At 44.1% G+C, this 17,351-nt stretch overlaps 1 protein-coding gene across 2 annotated transcripts; it reads left to right on the top strand.

Annotated features, from left to right (window-relative positions):
• Positions 1-10,897: 10,897 nt before the first annotated feature.
• LOC112265902 lies at positions 10,898-16,293 on the top strand. 2 transcript variants are annotated; one of them, XM_024443432.1, is made up of 3 exons: positions 10,898-11,048; positions 14,339-14,589; positions 14,823-16,293. In XM_024443432.1, the coding sequence occupies exons 2-3, from the start codon at positions 14,387-14,389 to the stop codon at positions 15,682-15,684; spliced, it is 1,065 nt and encodes a 354-aa protein (XP_024299200.1). In that variant the 5' UTR covers positions 10,898-11,048; positions 14,339-14,386; the 3' UTR covers positions 15,685-16,293. The 2 variants fall into 2 exon arrangements, with proteins under 2 accessions (XP_024299200.1, XP_024299201.1); XM_024443433.1 differs by having other exon boundaries at positions 14,469-14,589.
• Positions 16,294-17,351: the final 1,058 nt, after the last annotated feature.

The following is a 17,351-nucleotide window of genomic DNA, read 5'->3' on the forward strand; positions in this document are numbered from 1 at the left end:
CTTCCTGGTCAGGTGACCTGGGTGAAGCAATGACACCACTTGAATAAAAACTATGAGCCTCCTTCTCACAAGCCCCAAACCCTTTGACTCTGGTCTGTCTGGTCATACACTACTGTAAATCTATTCCAACACTACTACTGTAACACTAATGTAAATGTTAGCTATACCCACCACACCACCACTCTAATCCCACCCCACCACCACTCTAACCCCACCCCACAACCACTCTAAACCCACCCCAACGCCGCTCTAACCCCACCCCACCACCACTCTAAACCCACCCCAACGCCTCTCTAACCCCACCCCACCACCACTCTAATCAAATCAAATGTATTTATATAGCCCTTCTTACATCAGCTGATATATCAAAATGCTGTACAGAAACCCAGCCTAAAACCCCAAACAGCAAGCAATGCAGGTGTAGAAGCACGGTGGCTAGGAAAAACTCCCTAGAAAGGCCAAAACCTAGGAAGAAACCTAGAGCGGAACCAGGCTATGAGGGGTGGCCAGTCCTCTTTTGGCTGTGCCGGGTGGAGATTATAACAGAACATGGCCAAGATGTTAAAATGTTCATAAATGACCAGCATGGTCAAATAATAATAATCACAGTAGTTGTTGAGGGTGCAACAAGTCAGGACCTCAGGAGTAAATGTCAGGTGGCTTTTCATTGAGAGTATCTCTACCGCTCCTGCTGTCTCTAGAGAGTTGAAAACAGCAGGTCTGGGACAGGTAGCACGTCCGGTGAACAGGTCAGGGTTCCATAGCCGCAGGCAGAACAATTGAAACTGGAGCAGCAGCGCGGCCAGGTGGACTGGGGACAGCAAGGAGTCATCAGGCCAGGTAGTCCTGAGGCATGGTCCTAGGGTGGGGTAGTGATGGGGTGGGGTGGGGTTCCAGTCTCTCCGAAAGAGAGAATTAGAGAGGGCATACTTAAATTCACACAGGACACCGGATAAGACAGGAGAAGTACACCAGATATAACAGACTGACCCTAGCCCCCAGACACATAAACTACTGCAGCATAACTACTGGAGGCTGAGCCTGGAGGGGTCAGGAGACACTGTGGCCCCATCCGATGATACCCCCGGACAGGGCCAAACAGGCAGGATATAACCCCACCCACTTTGCCAAAGCACAGCCCCCACACCACTAGAGGGATATCTTCAACCACCAACTTACCATCCTGAGACAAGGCCGAGTATACCCCACAAAGATCTCCGCCACGGCATAACCCAAGGGGGGCGCCAACCCAGACAGGAAGACCACGTAAGTGACTCATCCCACTCAAGTGACGCACCCCTCCTAGGGACGGCATGGAAGAGCACCAGTAAGCCAATGACTCAGCCCCTGTCCAAGGGTTAGAGGCAGAGAATCACAGTAGGGATTCTCTTTCTCTAATCCTATTAACCCTCTAACCCCACCCCAATGCCGCTCTAACCCCAACACCACTCTAACCCCACCCCACCACTACTCTAACCCTACCCCACCACACCACTACTCTAACCCCACCCCACCACTACTCTAACACCAACACAACACAACACGACTCTAACCCCAACACAACACTACTCTATCCCCACCACAATACTACTCTAACCCCACCCCACCCCACCCCAACACTACTCTAACCCCAACACAACACTACTCTAACCCCACCACAATACTACTCTAACCCCACCCCACCCCACCCCACCACTACTCTAACACCAACACAACACAACACGACTCTAACCCCAACACAACACTACTCTAACCCCAACACAACACTACTCTAACCCCACCACAACACTACTCTAACCCCACCACAACACTACTCTAACCCCACCACAACACTACTCTAACCCCAACACAACATGACTCTAACCCCACCCCAACACTACTCTAACCCCACCACAACACTACTCTAACCCCACCCCACCCCAACACTACTCTAACCCCAACACAACATGACTCTAACCCCAACACAACACTACTCTAACCCCAACACAACACTACTCTAACCCCACCACAACACTACTCTAACTCCAACACAACACTACTCTAACCCCACCACAACACTACTCTAAACCACAACTACTCTGGCCCTCGCTACATATTCGTCGCCAGACCCACTGGCTCCAGGTCATCTACAAGTCCATGCTAGGTAAAGCTCTGCCTTATCTCAGTTCACTGGTCACGATGGCAACACCCATCCGTAGCACATGCTCCAGCAGGTGTATCTCACTGATCATCCCTAAAGCCAACACCTCATTTGGCCGCCTTTCGTTCCAGTTCTCTGCTGCCTGTGACTGGAACGAATTGCAAAAATCGCTGAAGTTGGAGACTTTTATCTCCCTCACCAACTTCAAACATCTGCTATCTGAGCAGCTAACCGATCGCTGCAGCTGTACATAGTCTATCGGTAAATAGCCCACCCATTTTTACCTACCTCATCCCCATACTGTTTTTATTTATTTACTTTTCTGCTCTTTTGCACACCAATATATCTACCTGTACATGACCATCTGATCATTTATCACTCCAGTGTTAATCTGCAAAATTGTAATTATTCGCCTTCCTCCTCATGCCTTTTGCACACAATGTATATAGACTCTCCTTTTTTCTACTGTGTTATTGACTTGTTAATTGTTTACTCCATGTGTAACTCTGTGTTGTCTGTTCACACTGCTATGCTTTATATTGGCCAGGTCGCAGTTGCAAATGAGAACTTGTTCTCAACTAGCCTACCTGGTTAAATAAAGGTGAAATAAAAAAAATACAAAAATAAATAAACCCACCACAACACTACTCTAACCCCACCCCAACAAGACTCTAAACCCACCACAACACTACTCTAACCCCACCACAACACTACTCTAACCCCACCCCAACAAGACTCTAAACCCACCACAACAAGACTCTAAACCCACCACTACTGTAACTCCACCATACCACTACTGCAACACTGCTGTATACAGTATGTCAACTACCAACACTGTTGCCACATCCCACTGACATAGCCAAGGTACAGTATTTACTATTCACCACATAACAGACTACACTGTATCAAGACTATTGTTCCTGTTCCCAAGAAAGCTAAGGTAACTGAGCTAAACGACTACCGCCCCGTAGCACTCACATCCGTCATCATGAAGTGCTTTGAGAGACTAGTCAAGGACCATATCACCTCCACCCTACCTGACACCCTAGACCCACTCCAATTTGCTTACCACCCAAATAGGTCCACAGACGATGCAATCTCAACCACACTGCACACTGCCCTAACCCATCTGGACAAGAGGAATACCTATGTGAGAATGCTGTTCATCGACTACAGCTCAGCATTTAACACCATAGTGCCCTCCAAGCTCGTCATCAAGCTCGAGACCCTGGGTCTCGACCCCGCCCTGTGCAACTGGGTTCTGGACTTCCTGACGGGCCGCCCCCAGGTGGTGAGGGTAGGCAACAACATCTCCTCCCCACTGATCCTCAACACTGGGGCCCCACAAGGGTGCGTTCTGAGCCCTCTCCTGTACTCCCTGTTCACCCACGACTGCGTGGCCATGCACGCCTCCAACTCAATCATCAAGTTTGCGGACGACACAACAGTGGTAGGCTTGATTACCAACAACGACGAGACGGCCTACAGGGAGGAGGTGAGGGCCCTCGGAGTGTGGTGTCAGGAAAATAACCTCACACTCAACATCAACAAAACTAAGGAGATGATTGTGGACTTCAGGAAACAGCAGAGGGAACACCCCCATCCACATCGATGGAACAGTAGTGGAGAGGGTAGCAAGTTTTAAGTTCCTCGGCATACACATCACAGACAAACTGAATTGGTCCACTCACACAGACAGCATCGTGAGGAAGGCGCAGCAGCGCCTCTTCAACCTCAGGAGGCTGAAGAAATTCGGCTTGTCACCAAAAGCACTCACAAACTTCTACAGATGCACAATCGAGAGCATCCTGGCGGGCTGTATCACCGCCTGGTATGGCAACTGCACCGCCCTCAACCGTAAGGCTCTCCAGAGGGTAGTGAGGTCTGCACAACGCATCACCGGGGGCAAACTACCTGCCCTCCAGGACACCTACACCACCCGATGCTACAGGAAGGCCATAAAGATCATCAAGGACATCAACCACCCGAGCCACTGCCTGTTCACCCCGCTGTCATCCAGAAGGCGAGGTCAGTACAGGTGCATCAAAGCTGGGACCGAGAGACTGAAAAACAGCTTCTATCTCAAGGCCATCAGACTGTTAAACAGCCACCACTAACATTGAGTGGCTACTGCCAACACACTGTCAACGACACTGACTCTACTCCAGCCACTTTAATAATGGGAATTGATGGGAAATTATGTAAATATATCACTAGCCACTTTAAACAATGCTACCTTATATAATGTTACTTACCCTACATTATTAATCTCATATGCATACGTAGATACTGTACTCTATATCATCGACTGCATCCTTATGTAATACATGTATCACTAGCCACTTTAACTATGCCACTTGGTTTACATACTCATCTCATATGTATATACTGTACTCGATACCATCTACTGTATCTTGCCTATGCTGCTCTGTACCATCACTCATTCAGATATCCTTATGTACATATTCTTTATCCCCTTACACTGTGTATAAGACAGTAGTTTTTTTGGAATTGTTAGTTAGATTACTTGTTCGTTATTACTGCATTGTCGGAACTAGAAGCACAAGCATTTCGCTACACTCGCATTAACATCTGCTAACCATGTGTATGTGACAAATAAAATTTGATTTGATTTGACTATACAGGAACCAGTCTACAAACTCATACATTTCCAAATTAATTCCTTAACAATACATGTTAGTGAAAATACTTAAGTTCACAACCTTGCCTGTTGGGGCAATTACATTTTACTCCAAGAAGAAGTTATTAATTAATTAATCTTGTGCATTTATATTTTTTAAAAATCACCCTCCAGCAGAGATAGGATCGATATCTCATTTGAAGCTCAAAAACAAACTGAAGCTCATATTTATTTAAGGCTTCCAGATAGATAGTGGGGCTTAAAACATAATTTTAGTGTTGGCTAATGGAGCTGTGAAGAGAGTTAGAACATCTCTAGCCCGGAGAGATGGACCCCAGACGTCTACACTGATCAAAATACAAGACACTTTGAGCCAAATAAGATTCAGAATGACCTAGAGGAATCTGATTTCGGCTGGATAAAAATGTGACTGGGGATCTTACTCACTGACTTAAGCCTCCATTCCTCTCTATCCTTTCTGTGATTATAAAGAGGAACTGGAATAAACCTCTGTGTGCTCGTAATTAAAGCGCAAGACAACTATCGAATTGATTGTAATTCACACCAAACACTAAAGAGATGAACTGTTGTGCTGAAATGCCACAGGAGGCCGATACTTGTCTAATACAACGCCTGGGTGCAGAGGAGATGGGTGGAAAAGTACTGAGAAAGTCACCGTATTACACAGAAAGAAATCAGCAGCAAAGCTCCCCAAGCGTGGTGTGAAATGTAAATGACCCACAGAGACAGACTGAGAACTCATCCTGCCTCAGTCAAGGTGTGTGTAATGACGGGGAAATACAGATATAGGCTGTAAATTGCACTATAGGTCTATATCTGGAAATAGCTGTCAATGTCTGGGGAAGATGCGTATGAATGTTTACTGTGCTCTCTGTGTGTGGTTTTTACAGAAGGGGTTCAAACCCAGGTCTCCCATACACTAGAAGAGCACATTAGCCCGCTAAGCCAAAGTCTAGGCATTGAGATGCAGGAGGGGGTGCCGGAAAGAGGACGCTGACAAACAGAAAAATGAGCAGAGCTCCAGAAGAGGCCTGTGTTCTACCACTGGATGTTCCCATGCCCTTTATCAGCAGGTTGGGATCTCTGCAGTGCAGAGCGTGATGATCACTGCAGTCCTATTTATCCAGCCCCCTGTTCTTATTGTGTCTTCCTCCATCCCACACCATGATAATTACACTGCCAGAGCCATGGACGTTATGGATGGAGGAGGACAATAAGAACAGCCTGGGTGGAGGGGCGTTGGAGTGTCAAAGCCTGGTGGGGCGGTGGCGGTGGTGATGCTCTCTGTTCAACATCAAGCCTGTAATTTCACCACAGCTCAAATGATCTTCCAAACAGAGCCACGTTTCCTCTGAATGGAGGAGGGGTTTTTATATACCAGCAAGCAGGTGCTGATGGTTCAACAGAGACAAATGTTCATATATGTAGGATTATTTGGGAAGTTAGTGAATACATGAATAACTAACAGGGAAGGTGGAAGATCTGTGTGGGGCGTGAATGACATGGTTTGGGAGCAAAACTGCCTCAAAGAAAACCAGCTGGCAGAAAACCACCGAAATGTGAGAATTCATGAAAACAAAAATCTGTGGCGTAGGCAGACATACAATGATGGCAGGGCCAGCAAAAATCTTGGTGGAACAACATTTGGGCACTCATAAAATTACCATAAAAGCCTACTCTATACCCTACTGTAATTGATCACACACACAACTAACGTGTGACTTCGCAATACAGACCAAATAGTCATGTAGGCCGACAGTATGTAAATTCATGACTTTTGCATTTAACATGCAACTCACATAGACCTACACATAATACCCCATAGGCCTATAATGACTAGATTATGAGACTAGAACATAATGCTCTGATATAACAGTATTAATCACAATTGGCAGCTGTAGCCTATAAAGACTAGAACAGTGGTCACCAACCTTTTCTTGGTCGAGATCACTTTATGAGTCAAAATGCAAACCGAGTGCAATAAACAATAGTCTATAGGGCCTAACTATATCAAATGGGTGGAGAAGCACAGGGCAAAGATATATTTCCAAAACTCTCAAGCTAGGCTATTCTACCAGTCAAAAGTTTTAGAACATCTACTCGTTCAAGGGTTTTTCTTAATTTTTTACTATTTTCTACATTGTAGAATAGTGAAGACATCAAAACTATGAAATAACACATATGGAATCATGTAGTAATCAAAAAAAGTGTGAAACAAATCTAAATATGTTTTATATTTGAGATTCTTCAAAAAGCCACCCTTCCACTGTTCCTCTGGTGCTGAAGCCGTGGATGTCGATTAAGGCAGCCTCCCTTCCACTGTTCCTCTGGTGCCGAAGACGTGGATGTCGATTAAGGCAGCCTCCCTTCCACTGTTCCTCTGGTGCCGAAGACGTGGATGTCGATTAAGGCAGCCACCCCCGCACCTCTCTGATTCAGAGGGGTTGGGTTAAATGCGGAAGACACATTTCAGTTGAAGGCATCCAGTTGTACAACTGACTAGGTATCCCCCTTTCCCTTTGTCTTGATGACAGCTTTGCACACACTTGGCATTCTCTCAACCAGCTTCATGAGGTAGTCACCTGGAATGCGTTTCAATTAACAGGTGTGCCTTGATAAAAGTTCATTTGCGAAATGTCTTTCCTTCTTAATGCATTCGAGCCAATAAGTTATGTTGTGACAAGGTATCCAGAAGATGGCCCTATTTGTTAAAGGACCGAGTCCATATTATGGCAAGAACAGCTCAAATAAGCAAAGAGAAATGACAGTCCATGATTACTTTAAAACATGAAGGTCAGTCAATTCAGAACATTTCAAGACATTATGGTGAAACTGGCTCTCATGAGGACCGCCACCGTAATGGAAGACCCAGAGTTACCTCTGCTGCAGAGGATAAGTTCATTAGAGTTACCAGCCTCAGAAATGTCAGCCCAAATAAACCTTTCAGAATTCAGGTAACAAACACATTTCAACATCAGCTGTTCAGAGGAGACTGTGTGAATCAGGCCTTCATGATCGATTAGCTGCAAAGAAACCACTACTAAAGGACACCAATAAGAAGAGCCTTGCTTGGGCCAAGAAGCACGAGCAATGGACATAAGACCGGAGGAAATCTGTCCTTTGGTCTCGAGTCCAAATTTGAGATTAGTGGGACTATCATTTGTTTTTCAACAGGACAATGACCCAAAACACACCTCCAGGCTGTGTAAGGGCTATTTTACTGAGAAGAAGAGTGATAGAGTGCTGCATCAGGTGACCTGACCTCCACAATCCCCTGACCTCAACCAAATTGAGATGGTTTGTGATGAGTCGGTCCGCAGAGTGAAGGAAATGCAGCCAACAAGTGCTCAGCATATGTGGGAACTCCTTCAAGACTGTTAGAAAAGCATTCCAGGTGAAGCTGGTTGAGAGAATGCCAAGAGTGTGCAATGCTGTCAAGGCAAAGGGTGGCTATTTGAAGAATCTCAAATCTAAAAATATATTTTGATTTGTTTAACACTTTTTTGGTTACTACATGATTCAATATGTGTTATTTCATAGTTTTGATGTATTCACTATTATTCTGCAATGTAGAAAATAGTAAAAATAAAGAAAACCCTTGATTGAGCAGGTGTTCTAAAACTTTTGACCGATAGTGTATATGATAAGTGTCACACCCTGACCATAGTTTGCTTTGTATGTTTCTATGTTTTGGTTGGTCAGGGTGTGATCTGAGTGGGCATTCTATGTTGGATGTCTTGTTTGTCTATTTCTATGTCTGGCCTGATATGGTTCTCAATCAGAGGCAGGTGTTAGTCATTGTCTCTGATTGGGACCATATTTAGGTAGCCTGGGTTTCACTGTGTGTTTGTGGGTGATTGTTCCTGTCTCTGTGTTTTGCACCAGATAGGGCTGTTTTTGGGTTTCCACGTTTATTGTTTTGTAGTGTTCGTGATTATCTTTTTTTGTTATTAAACATGAATCAAAGAAACCACGCTGCCTTTTGGTCCGCCTCTCCTTCAACTAAAGAGAACCGTTACAATAAGACTGGTCAGAGTTCAGTTGTTGTAGCCTATTACTTGTGAGGTACGTCGGAGCATAAATTGAAATAACTTTATTAATTTCACTGGACTGATGGTCAAGTGGAGAAGCGCGTTTCATGATTTCTAAAAGTGCTGAGTAAAAATGTAGTGGTGTTCATTGAATCTGTATGTACTGAAACTGTCTTTAAGGCCCTCGATTAGATCAATGCAATCAGTGATTGATAGAGAGAGGACTGGAGGTCCTTCATGGTGAATTCACTGATATCAAATAACTTGGCAAATGCTCCAGCATCCTCTATACAGTGTCTCTTGAAAAAATGATTTGGCCATTTTACATGTTTTTGCTAGCCAAGTTGGCTAGTGAGTCCACTTAACTCACCGCTCACTAGTTAGCAAATGGTGAGTAGCCTACAAAGTGTAGTCTAGTCTACACAGCGATAGCTACGGTTTACTGCACATGGTATCAGAGCGAAGTGACACGTGCCACAACCTGCTCATTATTTTGGAATTGATAAGTTATTTTGTTTTTATTAGGAAGGTGTTCCTAATGTTTGGTAGGCTGAGTGTATATCCCTTTAGTTTCCCCACCCCCTCCCTACTGCTTAACATGAATTCTATCTGATGGTGTATGCATGTTCAGGCCAGGGCTTGACTTGGACTGACAGAGGTGCCGGTACCTTTTATATTTAGATGCAGGAACTGCTCAATACTGTTTAGCAAATATTCTGTAAGAGGTGCAGGAACTCAACCAGAAGAACATTTTAGGTGCCGGTGCTCAGTTCTTGTGAGCCCCTGCCCAAGTCAAGTGCTGTGCATAGGTAAAAAGACAAATCCTGCCCCGTATGGAACACTGACAAGTAGAGCATACGTGTATTTTTTGCCCAATCTGATTGGGTGGGTCTATGCCCACCCAGGACCACGCCCCTGCAAAGATCTCCACCCCCTTGTTGACAATGAATAAAAGTGACATTTAGGTGAACTGCAGGTAAATAATGTACAAACTTGCTGCTGTTTGAGACTGATGTAGAGATACAGGAACTCCTGCAGGCAGCACACTAGAGTCTCACGTCTAATCTAACTTGTCCAAATAGATTTACACAGAAGTGTGAGTACGTAGGTAACTGCATGCCATATGCAAAAGGCTACCGATTACAACAGGATCACAGACACTTTCACTATTCTAACCTATATTACTCCCATGCACAGTGGCACACATACAATACACTGTAGCCTGCTGTCAGAGAGAGAACTCATCTTCCTCTATCAGTTTATATAGAAATTCATTCTCCATTCAATCCGTTGCACTGAAGTTCTGCGTTGCAGTGTGATTGATACGTAAAGGCAATGTTCCCGTGGTAGCAGAGACTGCATTCACTGTAAGCTCTGCAAATGTCGGCTCAATGGGAAATGACTTTCACATTTTTAGTGCACTATATCGATACAGATTGAATCAAGCGCTAGCATATTTTATATATTGACAGACTACATCAGGCACACATCCTTAGCTTCCTCTGAAGTTCTCCAAACCCATACCTCTGGAATCACTACTACACTTCTATCCAGTGGAACAGTGAGATAAATCACACAGAGAGATCCAGAATTCAGATAGACTTCAGTAGCCTCTGGCAACATCTAGTGGTGATAACACCACACTAACATCCCCCATTCATTATGATTCACTCCTAAATTCATTTGATTTGAACAAAATGCCATAAGATCTCATATCTTGTTCTAATCAATAGGCTTCAATCAATAGATCATTAAAGAGTGAAAACTGTACTTGATAAACTACCCTGCATGAGGAGCCATTGGCACACTACCCTGATCTGCTACATGTTGACTAACTGTTATCAACGGTCAAACCAGTACCGGTCCCCAAGCTGGATTGCAAGCTGCTGTCTAGTACCATCACCCTGACTCTGTATTAAACCACTACCTTCATGGTTCTCTCCAGGTGTCCCTGAGACGGATTTGGGATCATTACAGATGACCCTGTTGCCTGCTGACCCTAATCCTCCTAATGTTCTTATAGCCAGTCAGCAAGCAACTAAAACCTACCTACCTGCCCTGCCTTTTACTGTAGTGTTATCCCAACCCCTGCTTTCAGCCCAGTGCTGGATATAGCACGGAAAGTGAAAACAACAACAACAGCCTTTCCTCCTGGGCTCTCTCAGGGAAGAAATTATTCGGGCAAAAATTCAAGCTAGAGGAATTTGTCAAACCTGTGAGTATTATAGATAGTATAGTATATCATCATCACTTCCTCCTTCCTAGTTGTGTCTTATTGGGATTATACATATACACTGAGTATACCAAACATTAGGACCTCCTTCCTAGTTGTGTCTTATTGGGATTATACATATACACTGAGTATTCCAAACATTAGGACCTCCTTCCTAGTTGTGTTGTGTCTTATTGGGATTATACATATACACTGAGTATACCAAACAATAGGAACAACGTCCTTATATTGTGTTGCACCCCCCCATTTTCTCCTCAGAACAGCCTCAGTTCATCGGGGCATGGACTCTACAAGGTGTTGAAAGCGTTCCACAGGGATGCTGGCCCATGTTGATTCAAATGCTTCCCACAGTTGTATCAAGTTGGCTGGTTGACCTTTGGGTGGGGGACCATTCTTGATACACACGGGAAACTGTTGAGCTTGAAAAACCCATCAGCGTTGCAGTTCTTGACACAACCGTTGCGCCTGGCACTTATTACCATACCCATTTCAAAGGCAATTCAATCTTTTGTGTTGCCCATTCACCCTCTGAATGGCACACATACACAATCCATGTTTCAATTGTCTCAAGGCTTGAAAATCCTTCTTTAACCCGTCTCCTCCCCTTCATCTACACTGATTGAAATGGATTTAACAAGCGACATCAATAAGGGGTCATAGCTTTCACCTGGATTCACCTGGTCAGTCTAGGTCATGGAAAGAGCTCCATGTATATAATGTTTTGTACACTCAGTGTTTATTGGCAGTAGGACGCATTGTATGATGCATATTACTGTACACATGCAGTGAAATGATCAGGCATTGCTTGTTATATGCGGTCTATAACCTTCTCAGGAGTGAATGACACTATGTAGAAGAGGCAGAAATGATTGGTTAAATGTGTACAATGTTTGCATCAGTTCCTGTGATATACAGTTATATTCTAGGTTTAGATTAGCTACTAACTTCAGGTGATTGCTATTTTGATGAATTTGCTGATGAATTTGTTTAATGTCATACAAATTATTTATGAGCTACACTTTAACAGTCTTTATGAGAAATCAACTAAGAATATCACATTTTCTACATAAAACTAATGCGAATATTGAGGTCTCATTATTGATATCAAGGTTTTTTTAATTGAACAATCAATCAATTTAGAATGTTCCGTTCCTATGAGAATGGTTTTGAATGAGTTGAAGCGTTAAATTGGTTATCTTTGTGGAAATCTGCAGTGGAATGTTGGACTCAAGACATTTACAATGAGTATACAAAGCAGACAGTATGACAATACCTCTAAAGCAGGTATTCCCAAACCGGGATTACCTGCGAGTACCAAGGGGTACTCACAATGCCGTCGGTCGGGGGTACGCCAAATCAAAATCTGATTCACATTTTTTTTTAAACCATAATCATTATGAATATATATATTTTTCCTCTTTTTTTCTTCACATATTGAATTTATGAATATATTTTTATATTTATATTTTCCAACGGGGCCATACATTTGGGTGATGTTTTTTTCTCGCCTGAGTAGCCTCTTTTCACTGCCCAAAATAAAATTAAACTATCTAGTGTTCAGCGAAATAACAACACAATGTCAAATACAGGTAACCTAGTCAAATAATTAACATCCAATCACATTAACCATTACTCTCTCTGGGAATTCCATTAACGGTCCAAACGTAGCTGCTGCTCATGTTGGTATCTGTACTGATGGTGCAAAAGCCATGACAGGGAGACACAGTGGAGTGGTAACGCGCGTGCAAACAGTTGCTCCCGACGCCACTTGGGTGCACTGCAGCATCCACCGAGAGGCTCTTGCTGCCAAGGAAATTCCTGCCAGCTTGAAAGATGTTTTGGACACTACAGTGAAAATGGTTGTTAACTTTGAACTCTCGTGTATTTTCTGTGTATTTTCTGCACTATGCAATGATATGGGCAGCGACCATGTAATGCTTTTACGACATACAGAAGTGCTGGTTATCAAGGGGCAAAGTATTGTCACATTTTTTTAAATTGAGAGACAAGCTTAAAGTTTCCTTAAACTACCATAATTTTCACTTGTCTGACCGCTTGCATGATGACGAGTTTCTCACATGACTGGCCTGTCTGGGTGATGCTTTTTCTCGCCTGAATGATCTGAATCTAGGATTACAGGGACTCTCTGCAACTATATTCAATGAATTTAATCAGAAGCCACTGCCAGATTTCTGGATAGGGCTGCGCTCAGAGTATCCTGCCTTGGCAAATCGACGTTAAGACACTGATGCCTTTTGCAACCACGTACCTATGTGAGAGTGGATTCTCAGCCCTCACTAGCATGAAAACTAAATACAGGCACAGACTGTGTGTGGAAAATTATTTAGGACTGAGACTCTCCAATACAACTCAACATTGCAGAGTTATGTGCATCCTTTCAAACACACCCTTCTCATTAACCTGTGGTGAGTTATTCACAATTTTCATACATATAAAGTTTTATATGTAAGATGGTTAAATAAACAGAAAAATATTGATTATTATCATTATTTGTGCCTTGGTCTGTCACGCCCTGACCATAGAGAGCTGTTTATTCTCTATGTTGGTTGGGTAGGGGTGTGATTTGGCATGCGTTATCTAGGGGAATTGTATTTCTACGGTGGCCTGATATGGTTCCCAATCAGAGGCAGCTGTTTATCGTTGTCTCTGATTGGGGATCATATCTAGGTAGCCATTTTCTCCATTGTGATTTGTGGGATCTTGACTATGTTTGTGTGTAGTTGCTTTCTGCACTGCATGTAGCTTCACGGTTCGTTTATTCGCTTTATTGTTTTTGTGCTTTGAGTTCTCTCTTCCTAAATAAAAGGATGGAAACATACTACATTGCATCTTGGTCCACTCCTTATGACGATCGTGATATGGTCCTATAAGAGATCTTTGTCACTTCCCACGAGCCGGGTTGTGACAAAAACACACACTCATTCTTATGTTTAATAAATGTATCGTATAGTGTGTGTGTGGCAGGCTTACAATGATGGCAAAAAACAACATTTGAGAGTGCGCTGACCCTGGTGCTAGAGGGGGTACACAGCTGGAGGTTGAATGTTTGAAGGAGTACGGGACTATAAAACGTTTGGGAACCACTGCTCTAGAGCATACAGTATTTAGCATTGATGGGTCTACTTTATAAGTATTCAATACTATGCTATAATTTCAACTGATGTCTTTTCAGTGTTGACTGGCAATGTTAGATATTCATGTAATGTAAGCGAGTGAGTGATATTAATTTGTGAGTGTGTGTTTTGTCACAGGTCTTGCCCCGACCAGAAGACCTGCTGACCTCTCAGGCTAAAAATACCATGATGCATCTCACCGCCCAGAACCACCGGCTAGCTTCTAAAAATGTATGTAATTCCAAAATACCTAAACTCCATCTGTCAGCCACACAGGGAGGGGAAGAGGAGGTGGTGATGGTGGGTCCGCTTAAGACTGGCTCTGCCATGCTGCCAACGCTAGGCCAAGAGGGCCCTGCCACCCAGAGAGATTCCTCGCTCCTAGTCAGGTATGTATTATGTACTGTTGGCTCTCTTGGCTGAGGCAGCTATACATGTATCTTACATTTGTGAAAAAATGAAAAATAATAATAATTCATTCACGCAATCGTTTGTTTGTTTGTTTGTTGGTTGGTTGGTTGGTTGGTTCCTTCCTTCCTTCCTTCCTTCCTTCCTTCCTTCCTTCCTTCCTTCCTTCCTTCCCTTCCTTCCTTCCTTCCTTCCTTCCTTCCTTCCTGTTCAGGTCTTTCCTGCCTGGCTCATCCCGAGCGAGGGAGGGGGAGAACCTGCCCCTGCGGCGGCCTCTGAAGCTGGCCCCTCTGGAGCTGCCCAGAGAGGTACAGAAGGCCCAGAGACAGAAGATGAAGGGGATTGGTCTGGAGGCCAAGGGTGTTTCCCGCAAACTGGACACTACGGTGGGGGACCAACCCTGCCCCAGGAAGGTGAAGGCCTGTGGGGTGAGAGGAGAGAGACCAGAACTGGTTAAGGGTGCGGCAGAGTGTGTCTCCACCCCAGCCCCACATCCCCTGCCCCTGACTGAAACAGCACCCAGAGTCCAGCGACAGCAGAAGGTTCTGAGAAAGGAGCTTGCTCATGCCAACCCAATCCAGAGACACACAGGAGGCAGGCTCTCAGAAGATTTTGGCTCTACCATTAAAGACCTCCATCCTCCTCCTAGAAGCAAACCAGTCTCTCCCTCTGCCTCTTTCCCCGTCAGTACCAAAGCTCAGGCCCAGCAGGCGCCACGTGGCGAGGAGAGCGTATGCCATGCGGCCGGCCCGTTCCAGCAGGAGACCGGCAAAAAGAGGCGTCTGAGGAGGGCAGAGCGCCTCGAGGAGGATCAGAGCAAATCTAACATGTCAACAGGAGGATTACCTGGGGAAGAGGCCAAGCTGGCCCAAGGGTCCCAGCAGGGAAAAGCCCTGAGGGTAGAGAAGACAGAGAAGGCTCGGAGGACAGAGAAAGCCCTGAAGGAGGCCAGTCGCATGCTGGAGAAGGCTTCCAAGAAGAACGTCAGGTCAGAATCACTGGAGAACCCGCTGGAAGTGTCCGGAAAGGCCCTCAGGAGGATGGCAGTGAGCAACCTCCAGGACGCTGTCCTTTGACCTCTGACCCAGAATCTTTGACCTCTTAACCCCTGACTCCTTTTGACCAGCCCAGGAAGTCGTGAAAACAGACTTGACAGTGTTAAACCGTGTGTTTATTTGTGCTTATCACCTGGAAATTACTATAGAAAAACCCCTGCATCTTACTTCACACAGCATCTGGTATTCATAGCAACAAGCCAGTTACAATTGCCAAGTACCCTAGCAGGCAGTATGTATAGTATATAAAACAGAATAATTATAGAGTATATTATGAACAATATTTATTTATTATTTTGTAGAAAGATGACTGTAATAAAAATGTTTGCATGCCAACATGGTACCATTAGAATATGTAAAAAAAAACAGTGACATTTAACCATCGTAGATATTCTGACATTGGCTATTCAATCTCATATTTTGGATGAGATATGTCTACGAAACTGACATGCATTCAGGGAATATCATCATGGGCTCATCAGACCGATACATTGGCCTCATCTATGACCACGGAAGCAGCTTCATTTACACCAAACAATGGCATTGAGTAGTTACATATCAGAACTCACAAAACAGAGCCGCAACAGCAATCGGATGTTTACATTGACAACAGCAAATAAAGTTCATGAAATATGCCATTTTCATGTCTTTTCTGAATCAGCCACCCCATACATTGGGAATGGTGTGTTTAGTCCTTCAGTTCATTCTCTCATCTTTCTGCACCTTAGCTACTTCCCGTAGTTCATGTAATCTCAGAAGAATGCAGTAGTGGTGCGTGGGTAAACACACAGGGGAAGCCTATGTGTTGTGATAATGGTGTTGTTTGCTCTATAACCTGTTAGTTCATATGCCTTGACACCGTGATACATAGTCCTCGGGATGAGGCAATAAGAAGACACAATGGAAGAATAAATTCAACCACACCCTTGTTTCATCACAAAACCGGAGAGCAACCTCTGTCCGGGGAAATCTACAAATCATATTGCATGTAACAACCAGTTACATGACCTGCAGCATGGTCAAGGAAGTTCATGTTTCCGACATAAAAAACGATTGATTTAGAACCACAGAGAGTTACCACAAGTCGCAAAGAAAACAGGAGCTGTTCCAGCACCATTTCAACTTCAACATTTCAACATCATCAAATCAACTATGCTTAGTCTAATACTATGACAATTAAAATAAAACAATTAAGTGCAATCAACGTAAGCTAAATATGATGTGGCTGTCGATGAAACAGATTTCTCTCTGTGTGTGTGTGTGTGTGTGTGTGAGTGTGTGTTGAGTGTGTGTTGTGTGTGTGTGTGTGTTGAGTGTGTGTTGTGTGTGTGCACGTGTGTGCAAGTACAAAAACATGTTGACTCACCCTATTTGTAGAGAAATGCCAATGCCATCCTCCTCTCTTTCAAGTTGACGAAACGGTCTATCACTCTGTTACTATCACTCAGTTACACACTTTTAGTTTTTGTTGTCCTAGGGTACTGTACCTGGCAAAAATGCTTGCTCGCTAGCCTAACTTCCATTCATGGGCAACGTTAACTAGTTACGATAGTTACATTAGCCTTCTACATCTAGCTGCATAATGAACTGCCATCCTCTCAGGCCAGAGGCACAACAATGAATGAATGGCCATTATAATCACAGGCCAGTAAGGAGAATTAAGTAAATCCGTATCTCTACCCATCGCT

Source organism: Oncorhynchus tshawytscha, linkage group LG13 (genome assembly GCF_018296145.1).
Source record: "Oncorhynchus tshawytscha isolate Ot180627B linkage group LG13, Otsh_v2.0, whole genome shotgun sequence".
In the NCBI taxonomy this organism is placed as follows: Eukaryota; Metazoa; Chordata; class Actinopteri; order Salmoniformes; family Salmonidae; genus Oncorhynchus; species Oncorhynchus tshawytscha.

Coding starts and splice junctions, on each gene's coding strand:
- LOC112265902 (XM_024443432.1), top strand. CDS start 14,387: ATGATGCATCTCACCGCCCAGAACCACCGGCTAGCTTCTAAAAATGTA. Junction 14,590..14,822: donor GATTCCTCGCTCCTAGTCAG/GTATGTATTATG, acceptor CTTCCTGTTCAG/GTCTTTCCTGCCTGGCTCAT.